Consider the following 24387-nt stretch of genomic DNA (forward strand, 5'->3'; position numbering starts at 1 on the left):
GCCCTGAATACATTCAGTGACCTCCTGATGGACCTCTGGGGCTCTCTGGTCTGGTGACCTCACAGGTTCTCCCAGTGGAGGATGAACTGGCCCAATCTGGGCAGCTCTACGTGGCCAGCTTCAATTTACTGCACGGTGCTGTTGAGACGTCAAAAATCCCATACTGGTTGGGGTTAGAAGGAACCTCTGGGTGCATCTGGCCTAAGCCCCAATCCAGCAGGGCACCCAAAGCATGGTGCCCAGGGCCAGTTAAAGTGTTGATACTACTGTTCCCATAACAACCTCAGCAATGCTCCAGGAGTACTCCATGCCCAGGGCTCTTCCCAGTCGCCAGTAACAACCTCTGTCCCATGTGCATGGATGGAACTCTGGGCAGTTTGATTTGGTGAGAGGTGTTCCCACTATGGCAGGGAGTTAGAACTGGATGGACTTTAAGGTCCTTTCCAACCCAAGCCATTCTGTGATACCATTCTATAGTTCAGACTCGATTCACTTCACACTTTGCCCATATATCTCCTCACTGCACCTTTGCAGCCAACTGTGGGGGGTTTTGAAGGATGGGGGAGAGAGGGGAAGGAGAAAGCAGAGGTTGAGCCCCTGGCACTGATCACACCCTGGGCTGGGGCACCACCTTCCTTCTCAGCTGACCCAGTTTGAGCGCTGTGATCACTTATTCCCACGCCACGTCAAAGAGAAGGTTTACATTGTCCACTGGATATTAATTTAAATCATTCTGGGGTGCTTGGAAACCACCTCCCCCATCAGTCTCCATGGAGACTATCTCAGAGGCTGGGAGATACAAGCAGGCGGCCACCAGCACACCAACCTTCCTCCCTTCTGCTGCAAACCACCAAGAGCAATTTCACCCTCAGAAGCGGAAACACTCAGATTCTGCTGAACAACTTTCTAGGACAAGATAGAGAGATTTTTCACTCGTTGGGAAGCAGTACAATATCCTATTAATACTGGTTTCCATTTGTTCCGTAGGTTCACACGCTCGTGTTGTGGTTCTTTTTCTTTGCACCAACATCCTGCTGCTTGTTGATGGTATTAATAATGCACCCAGCAGGAGGCTGTGCCCCCTGGGCTCCGGGCTGCCTGAATAATTATTGAATGACATTTGGGTTGTTCTGTAAATTACTTTGTGACCCAGGAATTCAGCAGGCTACCGCTATAACTCAGGCTCTCGCACTTGATTGCACTCACCTCCCGCTGCTCCAACATTTGTTAGTCTAGTTTGCGTAGCAAGCGCTGACTTCATCTGCTGGGAGGAAAAGCGGGAGCCTCTGCTCTCCTCTAGCCTGACCCAAAAGGGCCTGGCCTTTTTAGTGGCCCTGTTCACGGTAATCGAGAAGAGGGACTGCTCTTTGCAAGGAAATAACACCCCTTGCTTCCTCTCCCGCTCTCCAGGGTCACACAGTAAAATGTTGAGGGGCAGCCGAGGACCCCAGTCTTCAAGGTCAGACATATCAGCAGGCTGCCAGGGGAAACGTCACTCCTTTCTTTTTATGGGAGGAATCCTATTTTTCCCATGCACGTTTGCATATGCATACACATTTCATAGAGCTGAGGGCACCATTCTGCCCTCGGAGCAAAATGATATGGCTCTACACTACCAGAGCCCACCTCAGACAGGAAGCTTTGGGCAGCAGATCTGCATGATGCTGGGAGGAACGCATCTAACACAGCAAGAGGTTGGGTTGCTTCCCATCACACCAATGCATATGCAGGTGTGGAAGCAAAGCTCTGGGGTTTTGAGGAACCAATGCTGGAAACAGCGGTCCATGGGACTGTGCCTGCCATCACTCCTGAAGGCCCCCCAGCATGAGGCCACATGCACTGGGTAACTTCCCTGTGAGCACGGAGCAATCCTGGAGCACCACTCTATAACTTGGGCAGCGGCAGAACACAAGAACTTAGTATTCCTCCTGAAGAAAAGTAATCAAGATCTCTCTGGACTTATTCTGGCTGGATATCACAGGGTGCTGACAGTGGAGAAGTGTAGGGCTGCCCTGCCTTGTCCTGCCAGCTGAAGATAGTCAGAAAAGATGGCACTCGGCTTTATTTCAGTGTTGCAAATACTTCAGAAAGGAAGAGATTTAAGAATAGTCCAAGTAACAGAGAAGAATCATAGAATGGCCTGGGCTGAAAAGGAACACAATGATCATCTAGTTTCAGGCCCCCTGCTATGTCCAGGGTAACCAACCACCAGACCAGGCCGATTCTCACAGGTTTCATGTTCAGCTTTTCTTAATCTTGTAGATGACACTGAGTTGGAGGAAACAATTAATAGAATCACTCTCAAGGAAGGGCTCCATTGAGACAGTCTGAAGGAATGAGACAACTAAAGCTCATTAAATTCAATGAAACTAAGCACAGAGTCCTGCCATGAGAAGGAATAACTCACTGCAGTGATGCAGCTGGGCACCAATTGGCTGAGGAGCAGCTCTGTGAAGAAGGCCGCGGATTTCTGATGGACAACCAGCTGTGCTGGGGCTCATTGTGGATTCTGGCAGCAAAGAGACCAAGCTGAAGGAGAAGAGCCAGGAAATCCAGTGAGGAATCGTTCCCCACTAGATGGGACGTGGTGCCCATTGGTCAAACACTGCATCCAAACTCATTGGTCAACTGGGGCAAGTTCAGGTGAAGGCACCAGGCCTCATAGCAACCTGCTGAGGAGATACCAAGGCCTCTTCTTGCAATCTGTTTTTCCTCAGAAAAATCCCACTAGGACACAGTCTGTTTGTAGATTGCACACAAAGCTTTTGAATGTAGGAAAGCACAACCCTACAAAAACCTACTGGGTTTTGCAGGCCGGCAAAAGGAGGGCCTTCCATTCACATCATAGTCAAAGGAAGCAGAGGGTGCTCAGCAGCCTGCAGGATGGAACCGGGGTTGGTTACACCCCTGGCTATTTGAGGAAAATCTTTGCCTCTGAGAGCTCCCTGCCTCTCTCCTGTGCCTTTGTGTTCTCTAGAAGGTGAAGCATAAGGGTATAAAAGCTGCAAACAGTTCCTACCTCTGGAGATCAGGCATTTACTCCAAGAAAGAAAGACCAATTGCTTCCCAGAGCATTGTCCACTCACATTAGAGAAAGGATTAAGCAGATACATTCAGCTATTCTAACAGATTTTCTTTAAACCTTCAATACGCCTCTCACACTCGGTAAGATAATCACATTAGTTTTGTCATTAAAAGATCCCTTTTATAGAAAGTACCTAAACCGCTTAAACCACCCAGAGAGGCCGCATACATTAGAAAACAACAAGACAAACGGAAGGGATTTGCTATCCCCCCTCTTTGGGTTGCACTGCCCCTGCTTTCTAAACCAGGGGACTGAGCTAAAAGACTTTGCAAACCGTCAGCACAGGGAGGGCTCGCTCCCCACCAAAGAAACACTCTGGTACCACAGAGACACAAGGCCAGCACACTGTGGAGATGTCCATGCCTTACAAATACAGCACCCCAATAGCCAGCTGCTGTTCCTGGGCAGAACAGGTCCTCACTGCGGCCAGGCTCCAATGAGAAGTACAACAAGCTGTCAGCATAAGAATCAGCGTTAGAAAAAACAAACTGCTTACTGAACTTGTGCTATAAAAGGACGAGGAGAAGAGAATGGGGATCACATAACTTTGCGCTTACAAAGCGAAGGCCGATGTCTCAGCACCTGGAAGCTGAGGAATCAAGAGCACTGACAACATAGCTGGGGCACAGTTTGGGAGGCAAAGCTTGCCCTGTGTTTCCACCTGGCATGCACTTATACATCATGTTCCAAGTTCCTGGAAGCTCCTGCAAACAAAAGTGAATAATTTTTGGTTTTTAATATAATTTCTTCAAAAACAGTTAATGCAATTCTGCATTCCCAATGTACTTTGCTCAGGACAGAGCACGAGACATTCAGATCCAAACACAGTGCTTATGCTGAGATTTAACACATTAGAGTAAGGTGAGAGAACATCAGGAACTTTAATAGAAAGAAGATACACAGGTATGTATTAAAAGACTAAATTTCAGTGTTGGGTTCACTGTGTTCCCTGAGGGCAGGAGGAGATCACTAACAGGAAAGACCTGTTGGTGTCTTAGGAAAATCCTGAACTATCAGACATATCAGCCAAGCTGAGAAAACTTTTCAACATAGTTGGAATTTTAAGAGCCTGGAGACAACGAGCCTTGCCTGAGTCTTCCTGAAATGCAGTTGTCTTTTAAACAGCAAAGAAGCCTTTCTGAAGAAGGGCTTCAGTGTGAATGAAGCCAAGGCTGGAAAGCGAAGGGACTGCCCCATCCATTTATTAATGTCAAATATGCTGCCTCATGAATCAGGGCAGTTTGTCTGGTTTGGAAGCCTTACAGAATGCTCAGTGCACCTGGCTTGTTGAGCTCAGCACCATGCTTTAGCCTGCTCCAAGAGGGTAGCTGCATTCTGTGTTTTGAATAGCTCGTCCCACAAACAATTTTTTTTTTTTTTAGGAAGGCTTTTATTGAAGAGCCATCAGCAAACAGCTCATGCAGAATTTGAACAATACACAGAATAGGGGGGGAGGGAGGAACCCACACAAGGCACAGCCCCAATTATTTGTCACTTGGTAAGAGCACCCAGCACAAGTGTCACATTTGCTCTTCAAGAGAATGGCTTTGAAAGCTTCCTGATTTGAAAAAAAGCTAAACATGTGATAGGAGATAAATCTATCTACACACACAGAACACACCCAGAGTTTTCTTTGGCAACTGTCATCACAGAGGCATTTCAGGAACAGGAGAAACAGCAAAGGAAGAAATAAAAACCCTGATGCAGCCTGTGCGTTCTCAGCCAGTTATGAAGAAGAGTCTGGGTCCAGCCCTGACCATTCAGTGTAAAATAGAATGGAAAAGCCACTTAAGGTAGCTAGGTTAATAAACCTCCAGAAAACTAATTTAAAAAAATAAAGAATTATTTCTTTTCCAGCGTCAGTTCCGAAGGTTAGGGGCTGTTTAGTTCCCTTACAAACTGCACAGCCAGTTTTTGCCCATGCCTTTCCTCCCACTCCAGTTGCAGTAAGATGTAATTTCTGTTCCCTCATTCTCTGTGCCCTTAGCATGACAATTTACACCAGCCCAGGGCTGAGATGTCCAAAATTCAATCCCACTGAACACAGGGGAAGTTTGGCATCAATATGAACAGCACTGCTCTTTAATCCACTGTATATACCAGCAGTAAGGACAGTCATCTAGCACAGCAAGGAAGGCATCAAGCCTAGAACAAAAGCTCTACCCTAAGGTACAGCGCTGGAGAAAAGCCAAAGGAGAAAGCAACACAGAGCAGGCAGCTCAATCCACACACTTTGACTGAAGGTGATCTGTGTGATGCCTACTTTTCTTATGGCCATAGGCAACAGTGAACACTGCAACACAGATAAGGAAACAGGAGTGGAACAGTGAGATCATTCACAATGAGGTCTGGCCCTGCTCCCAGCAAAACCAACAGAGGTGACAAGGCCACAGCTGTTACAGTACCACTTCAGTGCTGGCGCTTGGCCTCTGCAATCCACTGCTTCATGTAGCGGACTTCCAAAGCCCGAGCTTGTTGTACAGATTTGGGATCACAAGGGTTGCGGCTACGTAGGTCCAGGTGATGAGCTCCATCTGGGATCACAATTGCCACGAGGGAGTCTGTGATGTTCTGGGTTACCCCACCTGCAGACCACGGATCCAGGCCGCCGTTGCTGTAAGGAATTAATGCTTCATTAGGCACTGCAGTGAGGCTGCACTTCACATCAATATATCCAGAGTGACTTTCAACAAGTTGGCAGATGTATGACAGAAAAAGACCTCAAAACTGCCTCCATGCCCTGTGCTCACCTCTCATCAGCGGGGCCCTCTCAACAGTTACACAGCTATCATTAGCTTAGATAAGGCTAGACTGCCATCATAAACTATCTGCTGGTTCCTATAATACCACATAGCGCCACAGAGAGATGGCAGCAGATCCATTTCAGAGGCTTTGGCATGAAAGATTCGCAGCTCCCTGAGCCTGCCTCCAACAACTCTTATTCCATGAAAGGAAGAATTCAATGCAATTTCTTCCTTCTCTCTAAGTCAATGAATGCAGGAGCGGGATTGTGGAACTCAGAGATGACTCAGTGTGAGTTAACAACTGAGTACAACTTGATTATGGCGCAAACAACCTTTTATACCCCCCAACAAGGATTCCTGATTCACAGCTCTCAATTTTCAATGGTTTTAAATATGATTGCAAGGAAAAGAAGCATTTTGCATCTGGAAGACAAAAAAAGCACACAAAGCTGTCCAATAAGCAAAAAGCATTTGATTTAAAAGGTCATCTGAATCAGCAGAGCACCTTGGCAACAGGGGGATGAGTTGCTGAGAGACTCAAGATGTACATGGACTTGGATCTTTTGCGCCCAGTCACATGGAAACTAAACATGCCACAAGGAAACAACAATCCCTGGCGTTCCTGGGAGCTGCTGGCTGCATCCTCTGCAGCTCCTGCCAAACAATAGCAGCAGAGGCGCTGACGCAGTGAGAGCTGCCCAGGAGAGGGGGCACAGAGGGCTCAGCACTAAGTCATCCCAAGGCTTACTGTCTTACAGAAGAAGGTAACTGAGTACCCACAGAAATGGATTATGCTGTAATCTATGCTAAAGCAAAGCATGCACATGAGTAATCACTGCCCAACTCACAGAAGTTTGCAGGTGCAAGCAGAAGTAGAAAAAAAATCAGCAGTTTCTTTCCAGCAGTGGTCAGGCAAGTAGGGCTTCAAGCAATCTAAATGTACAGTATCAGCGCCAGCCCTCACTGAAATTCATCATACGTTCCTGACAGCACAAATAGGGTCCTGCCTATCCCACAAGAAGTTTCCTTCCCTATCACATCTTCAGAACCTCTTCAGTCCTCCAGCTATACCCAGAATAACAGAGACTTCTGCATACTCTCAGAGAAAACTGTTTGTGTATGCTTTTCTAATATGTACATCCTCCCCAGTTGCCCTGGTCTGTTTAATGAACTTCTCACCTTTCTTCTCAGCCTGGTATTGTTTTGTCTTTCATTCTTTTACTCCTTTTTTTCCCCTCCAGTGATGCCTTCTTCTGTAGATAGCTCCAGTATGTCTCAAGATAAAGCCTTCACTGTCAGCCTCCCCCTCCCATACAGACCTGGACAGATGGGTACCTCAGCTCAGAAGCTGAAACACCCAGGTATGATCCACCCAGCTTAATTAGATAACTCTTGAAAGGTGTCTGAGTGGTACAATATAACGTGGATCTGCAGAGTGATGTGTTGCTTACAGGGGGAGAAACAGCAAGAACAGCAAGTCCGCTGGCCAAATCCCAACATGTGAGTAAATTCACCCTGCAGTGGCTCTGTTCAGATGCAGCATTCTTCCCTTCCCATGCAAAACTGTTGTGCAAGTTCCTCTACACTAATGCAGTGCTTCTAAACCCACAGGGAGCCTCATCCCCCAGCAGACATAGGGATATTTTTTGTAAAGTGCTCCGGTGTTTGAGGATAAAGAGCTCTTATATAAAATGTACAGTGCTGACAATGTGTTTGTTTGCAGAGAGGCAACCCAGCTTGACACACAAAGCTTTGTGTGCACAGCACTACTTCACTCATTTGGTTGCTTTCAAGCTTTTCTCATTTCAATCTCCTTCAGTAGGCATAAATTCTGAACCACTTGTTTAGATTTGTTTGCTCGTTTATCACTTACAAAGCCAATTTCTACAGTACAGATCTGTGAAACCTTGGAAATCAGCAACATCACAGAAATTAAGTTAAATCAGCCCTTCTTTTTTTTAACGTAAAGGAAAAGCTTTCCAAAAAGGGTGGAATTTCTCACTCTGGAGCACATATCCTGCTGGGACAGAAACAGCAAGAGACAAATGAAAGGAAATCAACGGGCTTTTGGAGCCAAACAGACTGAATTTAACAGCTGAACTCCCAATTCAAGACAACTTTTACTTTAAAATAGACAACTCCTTACCAAGTCCAAGACACTAATTTCAATTTTAAGTGTTGTTTTCTTTTTCCCCCCTGGAAAAGCCTTGCAAATTGTAAACCAGAGTAGTATATCCAGGAGACGCCTGCTGTTGGCAGCGAGTACAGAATCACAGCTCCTGAGGGCACAGGTTTCAGCTTGGAATATTAAATGTCTCTCTACCATGTAAGGCCCTAATGAACAGCCAAGTGTTAAGCTATCCACAACTAGAATCCCTTTGCAGCAGAAGTACAGCTAAAGGAACCTTCCCTTTATTGAAAGCTGAGCAGAGATGAACCTCTGGAATAAAAAAAAAGACTGAATAGCAAGAAGTATGTGCAATTCTGTACTATACTGAAACATCTTTACATTTTGTTCACATACAAAGTTGTGTTAGACAAACTTCTGTTATATTACTTGTACGCACAACAGCTTTTTACACTCAGACTTCGCACAAGTTTGTTGAAACCTGCTTATGTACCACTAAAAGACAGCAGCAACTGGAAGTGAAAGCGCCCTAAGAGGAACATCACACTAACAGTCCATAAGGCTATCACTAAGAGCAACAATTCTAGTGATCAAGATCCTATGTTACAGCTAGAACTTGTTTAGACTTTCCTTTTATGTGGAAGAGACATAACTCTGGCTTCTTAAAATCTACACAGATTTACCAGCATAGGAAACCTGGACTTTGGCCACTAGATAAGAAGGAATCCAAAGGGGAAGAAAGTTACATCTGACAGAAGCCAATTTCTTCAGCTGGAATGCTGCAGACAGATCACTACCAGACTAAACTGATAGACAACTCAAACAAGGCTCACCTGAAGATTATGTTACTGTGTGAACTGATGTTTTTCCCTCCATACATAGAAAGAATCCAAGAGGGGCGAGGTCTCACTCCCCATACCCTGAAACATTCATCTGAAAGTGCCTCAAAGTCCCATTTCTGAGGCTCAAACATGTCATGGACACCATCTGTGCACATGGGCATCACCATCTCAGTGCAGACCTGAGAGAGAATAGAGCAACATGGTGTATTAACAAGAGACTGCCCAGGAGCTATTTGTGCAGTATTTAAATAAAGAAGCTCACACTGAATTTACAGATTACGATCAAGTCATCACAATACAAGTATCAAGTAAAAGCTTCATCTTTCATGCAAAAACATTTCCTGATCTTAGAAAATGCAGTTATAGCCTGGAAGCCAGTGTAGCTCCCACTATGGTAATTAATCTAACTCAGTTCATTCCTGTTCACCTGTCTTCAGAAGTTTACAGGGTTTGTGATAAGAAAAGTGTGTAGGAAAGCGCTCAAGTTCTAAGCCAGTCAGAAAAAGAGACATAGCTTGGGCTTTTGTTTTCAGGTGCTCTCCAAACATGGATCATCCATGACACTGTCTATGAAATGTTGTAATCCCTTTCATTTTCCCTGTTTTCGAAGAATGAGGTTCTTTTAAAGCAGTATACAAACAAGCAGGGCCTTTGCTGATGCTTACACAGCCTCCTCCAACTCTTAACAGCTACCAGGATTCCCATTTCCTCTAGCCCACAAAAAAACTTACCAAGTTGCAATTTTAAAAGGACAGAACACACACCTGATAGTACCAACCCAACTGGCCCAGATTCTTTGTTGCAGTCTCAGACATGTCGAAGCAGGAGGCTTCTCCAGTATAATTATAGTAGATGTTTATTGCCTGGAAAACATTCTGCAGCAACAATTTGTCAGAGAGACTGGGGTCCTTTAAGAACTTGCAGACTTCCTGCAATGAAGAGGAGAGAGAGGAGTCTAAATTTGGAAGAAATGCATAGCACCTGATGGGATATTTATTTTCAAAGTACATTCAAAATACTATCAGAATCTTTTCATGTTATTATATACGATCATCAAACAGTGCTCCATTTGTGCAGCTTATGCTGTTACAAAGAACCTGGAACTTTCCAATTTCTGATTAAAATTCTTGGCTCTCGATGCAACCTGCAGCAGTCAGTCAAACCAAGAGAGAAGGAGAGTTAAACCAAGTGGAAATGACTTCAAAAGTGCAGGCTTTAATCACACCTCCAAGGTATCAGTCCTCAATTACCCGTATAGGCCAAGCTGGTAGAGGCTGTAAGAAGTCAGCTTTATAGGGATAGTCCACCATAGCCAAGTCTATCCATGTTTCACTCAGCCAATTTTTCAACAGGGCAGCATCCTGAAGATTTTTCAATGGGCTGCACAAATGAAATGTCCTGGAAAGCCACTGTAAACCTGCATCTTTAATAGAAAAAGGAAAAAAAAGTACAGTTAAAATGTCTGTCTCCTTATCACACGGGTCAGTTGTGCTGCTACTAAATATTTCACTTAGTGTAGCTGAAATGGTGAAATTATCCCACATACAAGCACGTGGGATACAAGAGCGGATTGAGATTTAGTCAACATTGCTAAATTGATGGGAAGTGCAAACCTCAATACTACAGCCTATGGATCTGCCCCAGTTAAGGCAGGATTACCCAAGAAGCAAAGACTGACAGGTCATTTGGCTTCCTTTTTATTTTTCTTTTTTGATAGGAAGCAATTATCTACCAACAAATGAAAACCTTCAATCCAGCCAGCTCAAAATCCAATGTATGAAATGGATCTCAGAATTCTTCTCGTCTTTGCTTTCTTTATTTTATCTGGTGAAGAATTTCTCCAGTTCAGCTTTCCTGATGTGAATTGGCCAACTCACCCTACCAGGTTTTATTTATCCATTTTTAAGAGAAAAGACCAAAGTTCATCTGATCTTGAATGTTTGGCTCTGGATTCCAAATCCTGCCACGTGTGAATAAAGCACGTGCTTCAACAAAACAGGCACTTACAAAAATAATGCTGAACACATGCAAGAATATAGCTTTAAAAAGAAAAAAAAACCAAACCACCAGCAACAGTTTATCTCCAGGTTAAAAGCATGATGCAAAGGCACTACTTTTATGAAGTCGTAACATAATCCTAAACATTACAGTTATTTGAAGGTCAGTGGTAAAGTCTTACCTGTTGAGGAAAGGTGGTTAATGGCATTCCAAGAATTCCGGATGCTTTCTGAGCAGCCAGCCCCACTCTTTTTGAAATCATTAGTCACTATGGTAAAATAAGCACCACAGGGAACCAAATCACCAAACTGCCAGATGGGGGCAGAGGCTGCCAGTGCTCTGCAAATGAATACAAAACCAAGACTGCTTGAAGAAACGCACGTATCCTGAATCCCTGCCATATGATTATCTGCCCTCTGGGCAGTACTTCTGCCACAGCCACTACTTAAGCAGCATTTATAACTCAACTCAGATGCTCACCCCTAGATGAACTAATTCATATTGCTCCAGAATTCTTCTGTAGGTCTGCATGCAAAGGCTGTTGAAAGCTACAAGTCTTGGAAACCAGTGCAAAGACATCAGTAAATATATCAAGTGGAAATTCTGACAAATAGTAAAGTAAGCCAAGTGTCATCTAGCAACTAATTCTCTTGCTAGGCATTTGTAAGCTCAACTGAAGACAGCCTTCGCCCAGAACTACTCCATAGCAGGCAACAGGAACAGAATTACCATTCTTGTACCCTACAGAGGAAACAAGGCACCAAAGAGATCAAAAACCTGTTCATGCCATCAGGAGGTATAAAGTCAGTGTTCCCAGTTATTTCTTTTGTGAGTAAAAAAAGCCCCAATAAGACATCTTTGAAAGTATTGGCTATCCACTACCTACTGACCTACAATAATCTTTGAGGCAGATGGTACCTTTTTCTACATTCCAAGTGATTTAGTTTGTCCTCCCAGTAGTGAAAAAATGAAACCAGCTTGAATCACACTAATTCTCCCAGTACTGTAACAGTTATAGCACGGAGGTAACTGTGCTGCTCACAGTTGTCCTGCTCAAACACAGAGCAGAGTAGTAAACTCACCCAACTACCACATGGGGGTATTTCATCCGAAACCAGGCTGCCAGCATTCCCCCATAAGACCCTCCAATTGCTATGACAGGACTGTGACGGGCTCCTGCAATGGTCTCCTTTAAGTACTCAATTAGTACGGCAAAGTCTGCCAGAGCTTGTTCTGAGGTCAAGTAATTCAGATGCTTGGAATCCTGAGACAAAGAACACAGGAGCACTTTATACAGCAATATCTGGCAGCAGCCTCTTTTCCCCAGACTACTTTGCTGGGTGAAACACTGGCTAGATAGATGGGCCTAAAGGATTGTAGTCAGTGGAGTTAAATCCAGTTGGTGGCCAGTCACAAGCAGGGCTCCCAAGGGCTCAGTACTGGGACTGCTTCTATTTAACATCTTTATTAACCATCTTGATGAGGGGATTGAGTGCACCCTCAGTAAGATCACAGATGACACCAAGTTGGGAGGGACTGTTGATCTGCCAGAGGGGAGAAGGGCACTACAGAGGGACCTGGACAGACTGGATCGATGGGCCGAGGCAAACTGTGTGTTTCAATAAGGTCAAGTGTAGGGTCCTGCTTTTTGGTCACAACAGCCCCAGGCAACCCTACAGGCTTGGGGAAGAGTGGCTAGAAAGCTGCCTGATGGAAAGGGACCCTGGTGTACTGATGGACAGTCAGCTGAATATGAGCCAGCAGTGTGCCCAGGTGGCCAAGAGGGCCAATGGCATCCTGGCTTGTATCAGGAATGGTGTGGTGAGCAGGACTAGGGAAGTCATCCTGCCCCTGTACTCAGCATTGGTGAGGCCTCACTTTGAGTAGTTGGGCACCTCAGTACAGAAAGGACACAGAAGTGCTGGAGCAGGTCCAAAGAAGGGCAACAAGGCTTGTGAAAGGCTTGAAGAATATGCCCTATGAGGAGAGGCTGAGGGAGTTGGGGCTGTTTGGTTTGGGGTAAAGGAGGCTGAGGGGAGACCTTATTGCTCTCTTTCAATATCTGAAAGGTGCTTGCAGCAAGAGTAGGGTTCAGTCTCTTCTCACTGGTGACAGGACAAGGGGAAATGGCCTCAAGTTGCACCAGGGTAAGTTTAGGTTGAATATCAGGAAAAACTTCTTTACAGAAAGGGTTGTTAAGCAATGGAATAGGCTGCCCAGGGAGGTGGTCAAGTCACCATCCCCAGATGTGTTTAAAAACCATTCGGATTTGGTGCTCAGGGACATGATTTAGCAGAGGGTTGTTAGAGTTAGGGTAGTGTGGTTAAGTTGTAGTTTGACTTGATGATCTCTAAGGTCTTTTCTAACCTGAACAATCCTATGATTCTATACATACTGAGTTATAAAATTGTGCCTGACAGACTAAATAATCTTTGTCCTTTTCCTGTTTGTCTTTGAGGTGCTAGAAAATCTTAGATTTTATTAAAATGTATAATTGGTAGTTATAAAAATAGGATAATTGTTTATTTCTAGCATATCTTACTCAGGCAAGAAGTTGCTGCACCAACAAGAATTATAATAAGCAGATTTTTTTGTTTGTTTTTACAGAACACATCAAAAGAAGAAAGCAAATATAACACTTACACTGAAAGATTCATTTCCAAAAGGCAAGGATTCTCCATAATATCTGTGTTCAGCAAATACTAACATGGCATTAAGTTCTTCAGCCACATCCCACATAAAACCCTGGTTGGAGAAAAAAAGATATTTAGAGTGATTGACTCACCTTGCTTAAAAGTCTCTACTTCCAGTCTATTGCACCTATTGCTACCCAAGCTGCACTATTTTAAGTTCTCTTTAAATGACGCTGATGCCATCTTGCTTATTCTTATTTTTCAGTAGGTCACTGCTGGAAAGAAGGACTGTAATTTAAAAATCAAGGATCTAATTTGTACATACTGTGTTGTTGCAGAACCATGTGATGTCTCCTTCATTGCCTGTATAAAACAGTATCGGCCCATTGTCTTTCTTCCAGTGCTGATCTGCTATGAGATATCGCTGCTGGAACGTAAGATTTTCATCAAACCCAAAGTGATCAATCTGTCAAAACAATGGATAACACCAACTTCAGAAAGAGAAAACTGATCATGGATCTGCAGCACAAGTGCTGACAGTCACTTTGCAGAAGAAAAATAAAGAGAGTTTCACTGGGATAAAAGACACTAATTTGTATTCTCAGATTCCCAGTGTATCAACATTCTTCTGCTATTACAAGGAAGCCAACAAACGTTAGAGGTCTACGCAGTCAAGGAAAAACTTACCTTCAGAGATAAAAGCCACTTGTGCTGCTTGTGGTAGCAGCCTGACATCTGCTGGCTCAAGCACCTCTGCTCAGCCATCTGCCTATGTATCAACAACTGCCAAGCCTCAAATGTTCCCAGAACCAGATCTGATTTGGAGAACACCCTCAAGTTAGTGTTAAAAAGCAAGACATGCACTAATCCAAACACTCATTTCCCTCGACAGCTCAGGCAAGGCAGCCCAGCTCCTGACCTGCAGGATCCAATCGCCCTATACCACATATTTAGGTAGAGTTTGGGATAGAGAGTACAGAAATTTATGTTATACGTTGCTGCAAAGCGTATTTTCCCCACTTTCTAAGTTAAGGAAGAACTCTGGTGAGCCTAATCCAAGAAGACAGCTGTGTTACAGCCCACTGCCTGACCAGCACATTGCCTTGACACAAGGGACAGTCTCCTCATCCTAAATAAGCTAATTTCATGACTGCTGCCAGACTGAAACACACCTAAGTTATTTATGTTTCTTTTCTGTGTGTTCTACAGTTTGCTACTTATGTGTATAAGTACATGGCAATGTCATCACGCACCCCCTTAGGGTTTATTCACTGAATTCCAGTACTAAGTGTACACTGGTCTTACTTTACACCCACATCTCACCTGCTCCTTTTTGGTTTACACAGTTACTGTTCAGTTTAAGTTCACTTTCTACATCAGCCATAATCAAAAGTGATTTGTAGATCTGCCAAACAAGATCAGCAAGCAAAAAATCCTTTGCTCCTAAGACCTTGAACAACTAAAGGGAGATGAAATAAGGCTGATCTAACAATTTAATAAAGTTTAATAAACTTCAGCAGTATTACAAAGTACAAATAGATGTGAGGAAGAAATTATTTACTGTGAGAGTGGTGAGACACTGGAACAGGTTGCCCAGTGAGCTGGTGAATGTCCTCAAACTGGGGATGTTCAAGGCCAGGCTAGTAAAAAAAAATAGACCGAAATACACGAGAAGAAAACCAGCAGATGGAGCTGTTGTGTAGCCATTGCATCGCTTAGGGCTGCCTGCTTTCATTCAGCAAGTGGTTTCTTTCCCCATCCTGTATAAAATACAAACGTGTCACTCTCTATGTAAAAGAATGGCACACAGGCTAACAGACTAAGTCAGATATTAATAAAAAGATGAACCAGAAAACTCCTTTTCCACTCCTATGCAAAATGAGTAAACCATTCAAGCTCAATTAGACAGAACATACAAGGAAAAGTGCATTCAGCTGCTTTGTTTTCTTTTTCCCCCCAGTACAATACCTTAACTGCTGGTTAACAATAATAGTGGTTAAGGTGTATTACCACATATGAGGGTAGCTTCTAATTTTTGTGACGGCAAAAAGATGTGCAATAGTCTGTGTTTCAGAATTCATGAACTGTTGCCTTCATTTTGATTTTGGATTAACCGACCTCTTTGCTGCTCTGTTGCATCACTATCTCTGACACAGAACCACATTCTGATAAGAGGATTTGAGTAGAGAAAGGAGAAGTACTGGAAGCAAGAGGTAACAAATAAGTTTAAGGCAAGGTTCTGTCACCTGCAGCGTGCAGGAGAATACTTTGGAGAGGCAAAAGAAAGCAACAGGAGAATTTCATTTCCACATAAGAAAGTCTTCAGGAATCTAGTTTAAGCAAATAAAGAAATCAACCTATTTCTTCCCAGAATCTTTGACCTGAAAGACTTGCAAAGTATTTAGTGAAGATATATGTATGAACACAACACACTGTGAAATGGCTGCAATCTGGAGCCAGCTGCCTCCTGATTGAAGTCTGGCCACAGCAGCTGAGAACTGCACTCAGGTTCATTAAAAACACAGGCAGGCTCACAGCCACACGGGCCATTCTGTCCCAGAGCTCTAGACCGAAGGCTGAACCCAGCAGCTTTGAAGTCTCAGCTCAAAAAAAACTTCCTCCAGCACATCTCATTTGCTCAGGATGAGGAGCCATCTCCGGTATATCCCACCTCTCTGCCATCTGCTTCAAGGATGTAGCACGGTTCTCTGACCTTACCTTGGACGTGCACGTGTCCTGTGCTGATGTGGACCTCTCAAAGAGGACTCCTTTCTAAATGTTTTTTTTTGTTAATTTTAAATGGACTTCCGAAAACAAGACACCCTGCTGCACACATTTCCTCCAGGGAAGAAGAAAAAAGGCACAACAGATGTTCACCAGTTATTGCACAGATGTTCGCTTAATGTACTCAGAGCCTGTGGTATTGAGTGAAGTGTAAGAGCAAAACAGGACACGTGGGCTGAAACCCACTTCCTTCTCAGCCACACCTTAAGGTCATTAATGACTACAGAGATGGAAGAGCAAAATCAGAGTGGCTTGGGTTGGAAGGGAACACAATATTCATCCAGTTCCAATCCCTGCCATGGGCTGGTTGCCCCCCACCAGCTCAGGCCACCCAGGGTCTATTCAACCTGACCTTGAGCACTTCCAGGGATGGGGCACCCACAGCTTCTCTGGGCAGCAGTGCCAGGGCCTCACTGCCCCCTGAAGAAATAATTTCTTCCTGACACATAACATGAATCTCCCCTCTTCCAGTTTAAAGCCATTTCCCCTTGGCCTATTGCTATCAGACCAGATCAAGGGAGGTCATCCTTCCACTCTACTCTGCCCTGGTAAGCCCACATTTAGAATATTATGTCCAGTTCTTGGCTCCCCATTTCAAAAGAGGCAGGAATCTCCAAGGAGGAGTCTATCAGAGGGTCTGGAGCATCTCTCATACGAGGAAAGGCTGTGTAACCTGGATCTGTTCAAGCCAGGGAAAAGAAGACTGAAGGGAGAACTGATCAGTGTTTATAAATATCTAAAAGAGGTTAGAAGTAAATGGATGAGGCCAGTTTCTTCTTGGTAGCGTGTAGTGACAAGACAAGGAGCGATGGCCTAAAACTTGAACATAGGAAGATCCATCAAGACACACAAACTTCTTTATAGTAAGGGTGATAGAGCATCCAGAATGGTTGTAGAGTTTCCTTCTCATCAGATATTCAAGACCCATCTGGATGCCAACCTGTACAACCTATCATAGGGAAATGCTTTGGCAGGGGGGTAGGACTCAATCTCTTGAGGTCCCTTCCAATCCCTGCAATCCTCTTATTGTCCCAACTTTTGCTTATAAGCTCCTTTCAAGTAGTACAAGGCCATGATGAGGTCTTCCTGGAGCCTTCCCATCCCTAGACTTAACCCCAATCATTTTTGTGGCCCTAAAATAGCTGAAAAAAAGGAACCATAATTCATAGAGCAGCATCTAACAAAATACATTTAATGTCACCGGAGGTGGAAAATCTATACCTGATGGTTTTACGCCTTTGAGACTCTGGCAAGAGTTCAAGCAAAGCCTCTCTGACATGCCTCATTTCAATCTTCTATGTGATAGCGTTATTTCTCCACATTCAGATGTCTCATCTGAAACTGAGTCAGTTGTTTTACCGGTGAAAAGCCAGAGGCTTAAGAGGCACGCTCCACTCTGAGTGGTGATGGAGTTGTTTTGAGTGCTCATCCTGTCTGAATTATTTCCTGAGGACAGGAAGATGCTGGATAGGCTGAGGATATCCTCCTGTGCAATCAGCAGGTATCAGCCTCCTTGGGATTTCACCATCATGTTGCTACGCCCAGCTTTATTCCCAGCAGGCTGGGGGACTTCTGGCCCTACTAGCTTCATTTCCTCTTAGCATCTTTGCTTCCCATATCTAAACTGGAAGCTCAAGGCAGAGACTGCCCTGCCATCTTTGTCCAGTTGTATTCAAGGAGGCCTGAAGTTTTGTTGCAAGTGCTGTGATGTGCAATTAAATATTCCAGCTTCTAAAAACCATTGCAGCGATAGAGTACCACTAGAAATACATGCACTGTCTACCTCTTTAAGGAGACATGGAAACAAGAGATAAAAACTAAAAACATTGAAATATTTGTCTCCCCAACACTATTCTTATTGCTTTACTTCCTCTTATTGTACATTGCAATACAGCCCTTGAGTTTCATCTCAGTCATGAGCTTCTCAGATTGCCCCAAGAGACTTAAAAATAATAATAATAAAAAGACAAGATGAGCTTCGCTTTAATTTTTCCACTTTAAAAGTGCAGAATGAGATGTTCTACAAAGTACTCACCAATTGAATCCTGCATTCTTTACTCAGTAGGCTGCTGTTTGTGTAAGGGACACCTGAGATTGAAGATCAGCACCAGTCTGGACATACTTGATCAACTGATGCTCTATGGAAGGGCACAGTGATGTTAACTACATTCTCTTGCATCAGGCTACACTGACCCACTAACTTCAAAGTCCTACAAATAAATCAAATTGGAATTCAGAGGCAATCCTGAAGTCGCTGCAATCTTTCATATTCCCTCTAATTCAGAGCTATTTACAACAACTTAGGTTTTTGTCGTTAGGTCTAATCTGGTAGGTTAAAAATCCTTGTAATGGAAGGATCTCCCCAGTTGTGACTCTGCCCTTGTGAACACGCTGCCCCCTTTGACCCCAATCATGTTTTGTGTATTTTACTGAAGCTGCTTTAGCCCCGCAGGAACCATGTCATCTGCTCTAGGGAGGCTGAAACTGCTTAAGGAAGTCTGGTTTTGGCACTCATTTATCACTTCAGTAATTAAAAAGCAGTGATGAGGAAAGCCTCAGACAGGAACTCTACCTCTGCCCAGCGACACACAGTTTGGACAAAGCACTTTGATGAAAAAGACCGAAAAAAAACCCACTTAAACAGCTACAGGATGTGCAGTAGGAAAGCACCGGGCTGCTCAGGTCAGCCCTTGTTAGAAATAAACAGTTCCCAAATACGGTAGGACGAAAGGTTATTTTTATTTCAGAAATCAAAGCAACCACGGGGATCGCAAACAAATGAGTTTCTACTTCCATAAACTATTAGTAGCATCCTACCACAGCTGAAAGCTCAGGTCCTCCCCACCAGAAAGAGCTCCACGGACCACTCAGGCTTCAAGTGAATGGTGCAGAACCTTCAAGCAATCACAGGATGCTATGCAGCTGGTGGGACAACCCAAGAGGTTTTGCACCCTCCCCATATCTTTGGCCCCAGGGTGATGAAGCTATAATAGAAGGGAGGCAACATGTGGGCAAGGCAGCTGATAAAAACCACTGCAACCAGCTTTCCAGCCCACTCTCCTTTGCTGTGCTCTCAGCTCAAAGCAGCAGAGAGCTTGTGTTGCTGAGAGTTCATCAGCTACACCAATTTAGAACAAATAAGCAATCCACCCAACAAGAGTTGATGCCACTGATGCTTCTAGACAAGTCACCATTATCCTGCCCAAATCCTTCAACAGGACACAGGGTATGGAGCATCTATATGAGCAAGGGGAGGAATAAATGTTATGGAAAACAAAGCATGGAAACTGCAGTTAGTCATGAAGCATTTATGCAATAGCAACATTATCAGACAGCAATCGCTGCTCTGACAAGCTTGCAACACATCGAAGCACTGCAGGGCAAATGCGTATGTGTCCTCCCCAGACACTGGGAGGTAGAAAGATGAGATCAGCAGCATTCAGGGTATTAACACCTTTCGGCTTCCATGGGAGAAAAGGCATTCTAGCAATTGCTCTACTTTAAAGCAGAAACATCCAGATCTGCTGTCCAGAAGTTCTTCATTTTCAGAGCAGCCCGTGGTTTTGAACAGTTCAGTAGGTGAACTCGTTTTCAGGAAGTCAGGCAACAAGGAAAAACAAGCTGCTGGTTTGAGGCATAAATCACAAGTCGTGTTCAGTGCTAGTTTTGCTTTCACCCACTTCCTACAGTTCAGTCTGGCCTCAGCCCAAGTCCTGAGGAAGTCAGGGGGCCGAATACCCATCACTTTCTGTTCCTGTTGTCTTAACGGGAAATTGCTGCATGGAAACTACCACCTACAACCACCTCTTCTGCAGACTCAGTCCTTTGGTGGATGCTTTTAGAAAGCTGTCAGGTCCACTTCCTGCTTCACAATGCATGATTTACTCTCTTTGGAAGCAGAATAAGTTGATCAGATACGAAAGTAGATGCACCAAGCGTGTCCCTATCGAGAGGGAGAGGCAGAATCATAGAATCACAAGGTTGGAAAGGACCTACAAGATCATCGAGTCCAACTGTCCTCCCTTTACCATAGACTAAACCACATCTCCTAACTCCCTATCCAGACACCACAGCAACCAGTGCTTTTTGTAGCCCTTCCTATGAACTGCTCACTTGACTGAAGAGACTACAAAATTGAGAGGAAATTAAGTGCTTCCTGCCTCATTTGCCTGCATTGTGACCCCCAGATAAGTAGTGCATAAGGATAAAAATTCACTGACAAGCTCTAACAAGTACTTCCCTGTTTTCCTGTGCATTGAATGACTGCTATTGTTTCTGCTTATAGACCTGGTTTATAGCTTAGAGCTCCGGTTTTCAGTCACACTATGAAATCACAGAGTAAGAGCTGCCAAGCGCTCCTGTGCTGCTTGATGAGTTAAACATACACGCCAAGTAACGCACCTCAAAATACAATCATCAGCATTACTGCTGTGAACACTGACAGCCCCTTGGTACCAATTAAAATCATGTAAAAAATCGCTTGTTTTTTCCTTTACCAGAAGTTAAAAGTGCTATTGTATTGTCTTGCCAGACATGCCAACCCTTTCTAACCATTCCCAACGTTTGTTACTATTCTGAGACACCAACCTGAGTCACTAAAGGCTGCCAAATAACTGCTAGACAGAATTAAAGGCATTGATTTCAATCTGCTTCAATATCTTGAAATAGGCTCAACAAGGAGGTGGTCAAGTCGCCATCCCTGGATGCGCTTAAGAGCCATTTGGATGTGGTGCTCAGAGATATGATATAGCAGAAGGTTGTTAGAGTTATGGTACTATGGTTAGGCCGCAGTTGGACTTGATGATCTTTGAGGTCTTCTCCAACCTGAGTAATTCTATGATTCTAAGATCTTCAAGTAAATTTATGTCTCCCAATTAAGAGCAGAACACCGCCAGGATTCATTGGCTTCCTCTGAATTGGCACTTCCCATAAAACAGTACCTCTCAGAGAAGGGAGAAGACTTACTCCTCTCCATTGCTCTTCTTATCTAATTTCATTTGCTTGGATAGCGATAGGACAAGGGAGAATGGTTTTAAAATGAGACAGGGGAGGTTTAGGTTGGATATTAGGAGGAAGCTTTCCACACAGAACATGGTAACGCACTGGAACAGGTCACCCAAGGAGAAAGCTTACTCCCAGGAGGGGAGTAAACTCTTCGAAAGGGCTGACAATAGCAGGACACAGGGAAATGGTTTTAAGTTAAAAGAGGGAAGATTTAGGTTGGATGTTAGGGGGAAGTTCTTCACTAGGAGAGTGGTTAGGCCCTGGAACAGGCTGCCCAGGGAGGTTGTGGATGCCCCGTCCTTGGAGGTGTTCAAGACCAGGTTGGACGGGGCCCTGGGCAACCTGATTTATTAAAGGTGTATGTTTGGTGGCCCTGCCAGGCAGGGGGGTTGGAACTACATGATCCTTGAGGTCCCTTCCAACCCGGGTCATTCTGTGATTCTGTGAAAGCGACCTAGAAAATGATTCAACACAACCTAAACCAGCCTTCTGGAAATGGCCACACAATGAACGTGTCTTAGCTTGAAACAGTCCAGCAGGAGGTACAGATGCAGAAGCTGAACAGCAGTTTATTTGTACATGCTACATTGGTTCTTAGGCCAATTCAGAGCTGCTTACAGAATAAGTGATGTGCACACAAAGTGGGATTGTGGAGAAAGGCCCATCACCACATCAAATCTTGCACAGTCATCAATTATGGAATTGATGGAAAAGCATCATGTGCACTCAGAGTTCTCAGTGAAATCAGGAGGGGGAACAGCAGAACTGCTGCCTTGGACTTCTGGAGGGAGAACTTTGAACTATTTAGGAGCCTGGTAGGGAGGGTCCCTTGGGATTCACTCCTGAAGGGCAAAGGGGTCAAGGAAGGCTGACTGCTCCTCAAGAAGGAAGTCAAAAAAGGAGGTAAGAAGGATCTGGGGAACTACAGGTGACCTCAGGGCCAGGGGATGTGACAGAGCAGATCATCTTGAATGAGATCACACCATGTGTGGGACAACCAGGAGAACAGGTTCCCATCAGCACGGGTGCACAAAAGGCAGGTCCTGATCGCCAACATCTCCTTCTGTGACTGAATTACCTGCCTGGTGAATGAGGGAAAGGCTCTTGGCATTGTCCAGCTAGACTTCAGCAAAGCCTTTGACACAGTCTGCCACGCTATTCAGCTGGAGAAGCTGGCGGCCTGTGGCTCTTTGCTGGGTATCAGTATCACATCTAGTGAATCAAAAACTTTCAGGCATCGATTTTTATGGCACTGGTAGGTGCACTGAAGACAGGAATCCAGAGGCACAAAGGCTCATCAAAGGTTAGAAAAAGGGTAGAGAAGCTGCCTGACGCCAACCCCTCCCCATCATGAGATTATCTCTACTTGGAGGAGACGCTCTCAAATGCTTCAGTGTCTTCCCAGTGACTCTTCATTGTGGTCACTGCCACAGCTGCCTATAAAAAGGGCTATTCAGATTTGCCTTCTACTTGCAGCTCCATACATTTTACATATCAAAGAATCATAGAATTACCGAGGTTGGAAAAGATCTTGAAGATCATCAAGTCCAACTGCAGCCTAACCAGTACCCTAACTCTAAAAACCCTCCACTAAATCATATCCCATATTTGTTAAGTTTATTTAAAAATGGATTAATTTAATACACCAACCAACTTTGTGAGCAAAATACTAAAGCATAAGCAAGGCTAGTCTTACCAATGGAAGCCACACAGCTTAACAGGGCTGTAAAGGAGATCAGCTTCCCCAGTACAGACACAGTTTGTCAACTAAAGATGTGGGTGATGGCAGTTCCTCATCCAATGGCTGCGTATCTATTAGTGGCAGCAAGAGTGATCTTTCTGTTCAGGTAACATCACTCATGCATTGGAGAAGCAGAGGCCTTAAAAGCATCAGTTGCATACTAAGGGAAAAAACATCCCACCTCCAAGCCAAAATAATTAAGACCATTAAGGACACAGTCCAAGGCACACACAGTCTAAGACCTCAGTCACACTGACAAACACTGCTTGACTTATTTCCCGAGTTCTAGACTTTAATCCTGTTGCCAAGGGTGCCAGACACTTGACATGGTAAACAGGAGGAAGTTCAATGCAAGTTAACCCTGATCCCGTTACTTCCCCACGTTTTGGAACGCAAATACCAGGCTTAACGCAGACATCAGCATCAGTAAATCACAGAATCACAGAATGACCTGGGTTGGAAGGGACCTCAAGGATCATGTAGTTCCAACCCCCTGCCTGGCAGGGCCACCAAACATACACCTTTACTAGATCAGGTTGACCAGGGCCCCGTCCAACCTGGTCTTGAACACCTCCAAGGACGGGGCATCCACAACCTCCCTGGGCAGCCTGTTCCAGGGCCTAACCACTCTCCTAGTGAAGAATTTCCCCCTAACATCTAACCTAAATCTTCCCTCTTTTAACTTGACACCACTCAATGACACCACAACTGAACGGGGGTGACAACACAGTGACAAAGGGCAGCTTGGACAGCAGCACAGGATGTCTATCATCAATATTAGGGCAGCAATAGATAACAACCAGCATGCTACATCTATGCGTCATGCTTTAAGTTACAACACAACCAGCTTGATATCCTGGCCACACAAACAGCAGAAAGCATCTGTGGTATCCTATGGGGGTAATGAGTTTAAGGACTATTAAAAGAAGAACCCAAATCACTACACCTGAAAGACTGAAAGCCATTCAATAGGGATGTTCTGTACACTGAAATACCACAGGTGTTCTATTCACTCTACTCATAGACAGAGCATAAAGTCAAGCACCAATTCATGCTGCCCAGGCCCCATCCTCATGCACAGCCCGGCTCTCCTACCTGCTGTGTCAGGTACCTGGTGAGGTACGGGGCGGGCAGCGGCTCGATCCCCCGGCGGTGGCGGCGGGGAGCAAAGAAAGCGCCGAGTGAGCCGAGGAAAAGGAGGAGGAGCAGGAAGAGCCGCACACACGGCATCTGTACCATGGCCGGGCTGAACGGCAGCCGGTTCCTAAGCCATGGCTTTATAGCCGGCCCGCCCGGGGCGCTCTGAGGGGCGGCCCACAAGGGGCGGGGTTATGGGCTCGCACATGGTGGGCGGGCACTAAGCGGGACGCGCTTCTGATTGGTTAACGCTTGTGGTTAATTCGCGCGCTCAAGCGCTCTCTCTCGCGG

The 24387-nt window shown here is 44.8% G+C and overlaps 1 protein-coding gene across 3 annotated transcripts; it reads right to left on the bottom strand.

The window, feature by feature from the left end:
- Positions 1 to 3942: 3942 nt before the first annotated feature.
- On the bottom strand, positions 3943 to 24263 carry PRCP (prolylcarboxypeptidase). 3 transcript variants are annotated; one of them, XM_085536504.1, is made up of 10 exons: positions 24055 to 24263; positions 14118 to 14245; positions 13756 to 13896; positions 13441 to 13542; positions 11880 to 12061; positions 10979 to 11136; positions 10050 to 10222; positions 9564 to 9728; positions 8791 to 8978; positions 3943 to 5699 (listed from the first exon to the last, which is right to left on the bottom strand). In XM_085536504.1, exons 2-10 carry the CDS (start codon positions 14193 to 14195, stop codon positions 5495 to 5497), a joined length of 1392 nt encoding a protein of 463 aa, XP_085392630.1. In that variant the 5' UTR covers positions 14196 to 14245; positions 24055 to 24263; the 3' UTR covers positions 3943 to 5494. The 3 variants fall into 3 exon arrangements, with proteins under 3 accessions (XP_085392630.1, XP_015707878.2, XP_015707876.2); XM_015852392.2 differs by lacking the exon at positions 14118 to 14245 and having other exon boundaries at positions 24071 to 24263; XM_015852390.3 differs by lacking the exon at positions 14118 to 14245.
- Positions 24264 to 24387: the final 124 nt, after the last annotated feature.

This window comes from Coturnix japonica, chromosome 1, assembly GCF_054131305.1.
Source record: "Coturnix japonica strain WE chromosome 1, WE-NBRP24, whole genome shotgun sequence".
NCBI classification, from domain to species: Eukaryota; Metazoa; Chordata; class Aves; order Galliformes; family Phasianidae; genus Coturnix; species Coturnix japonica.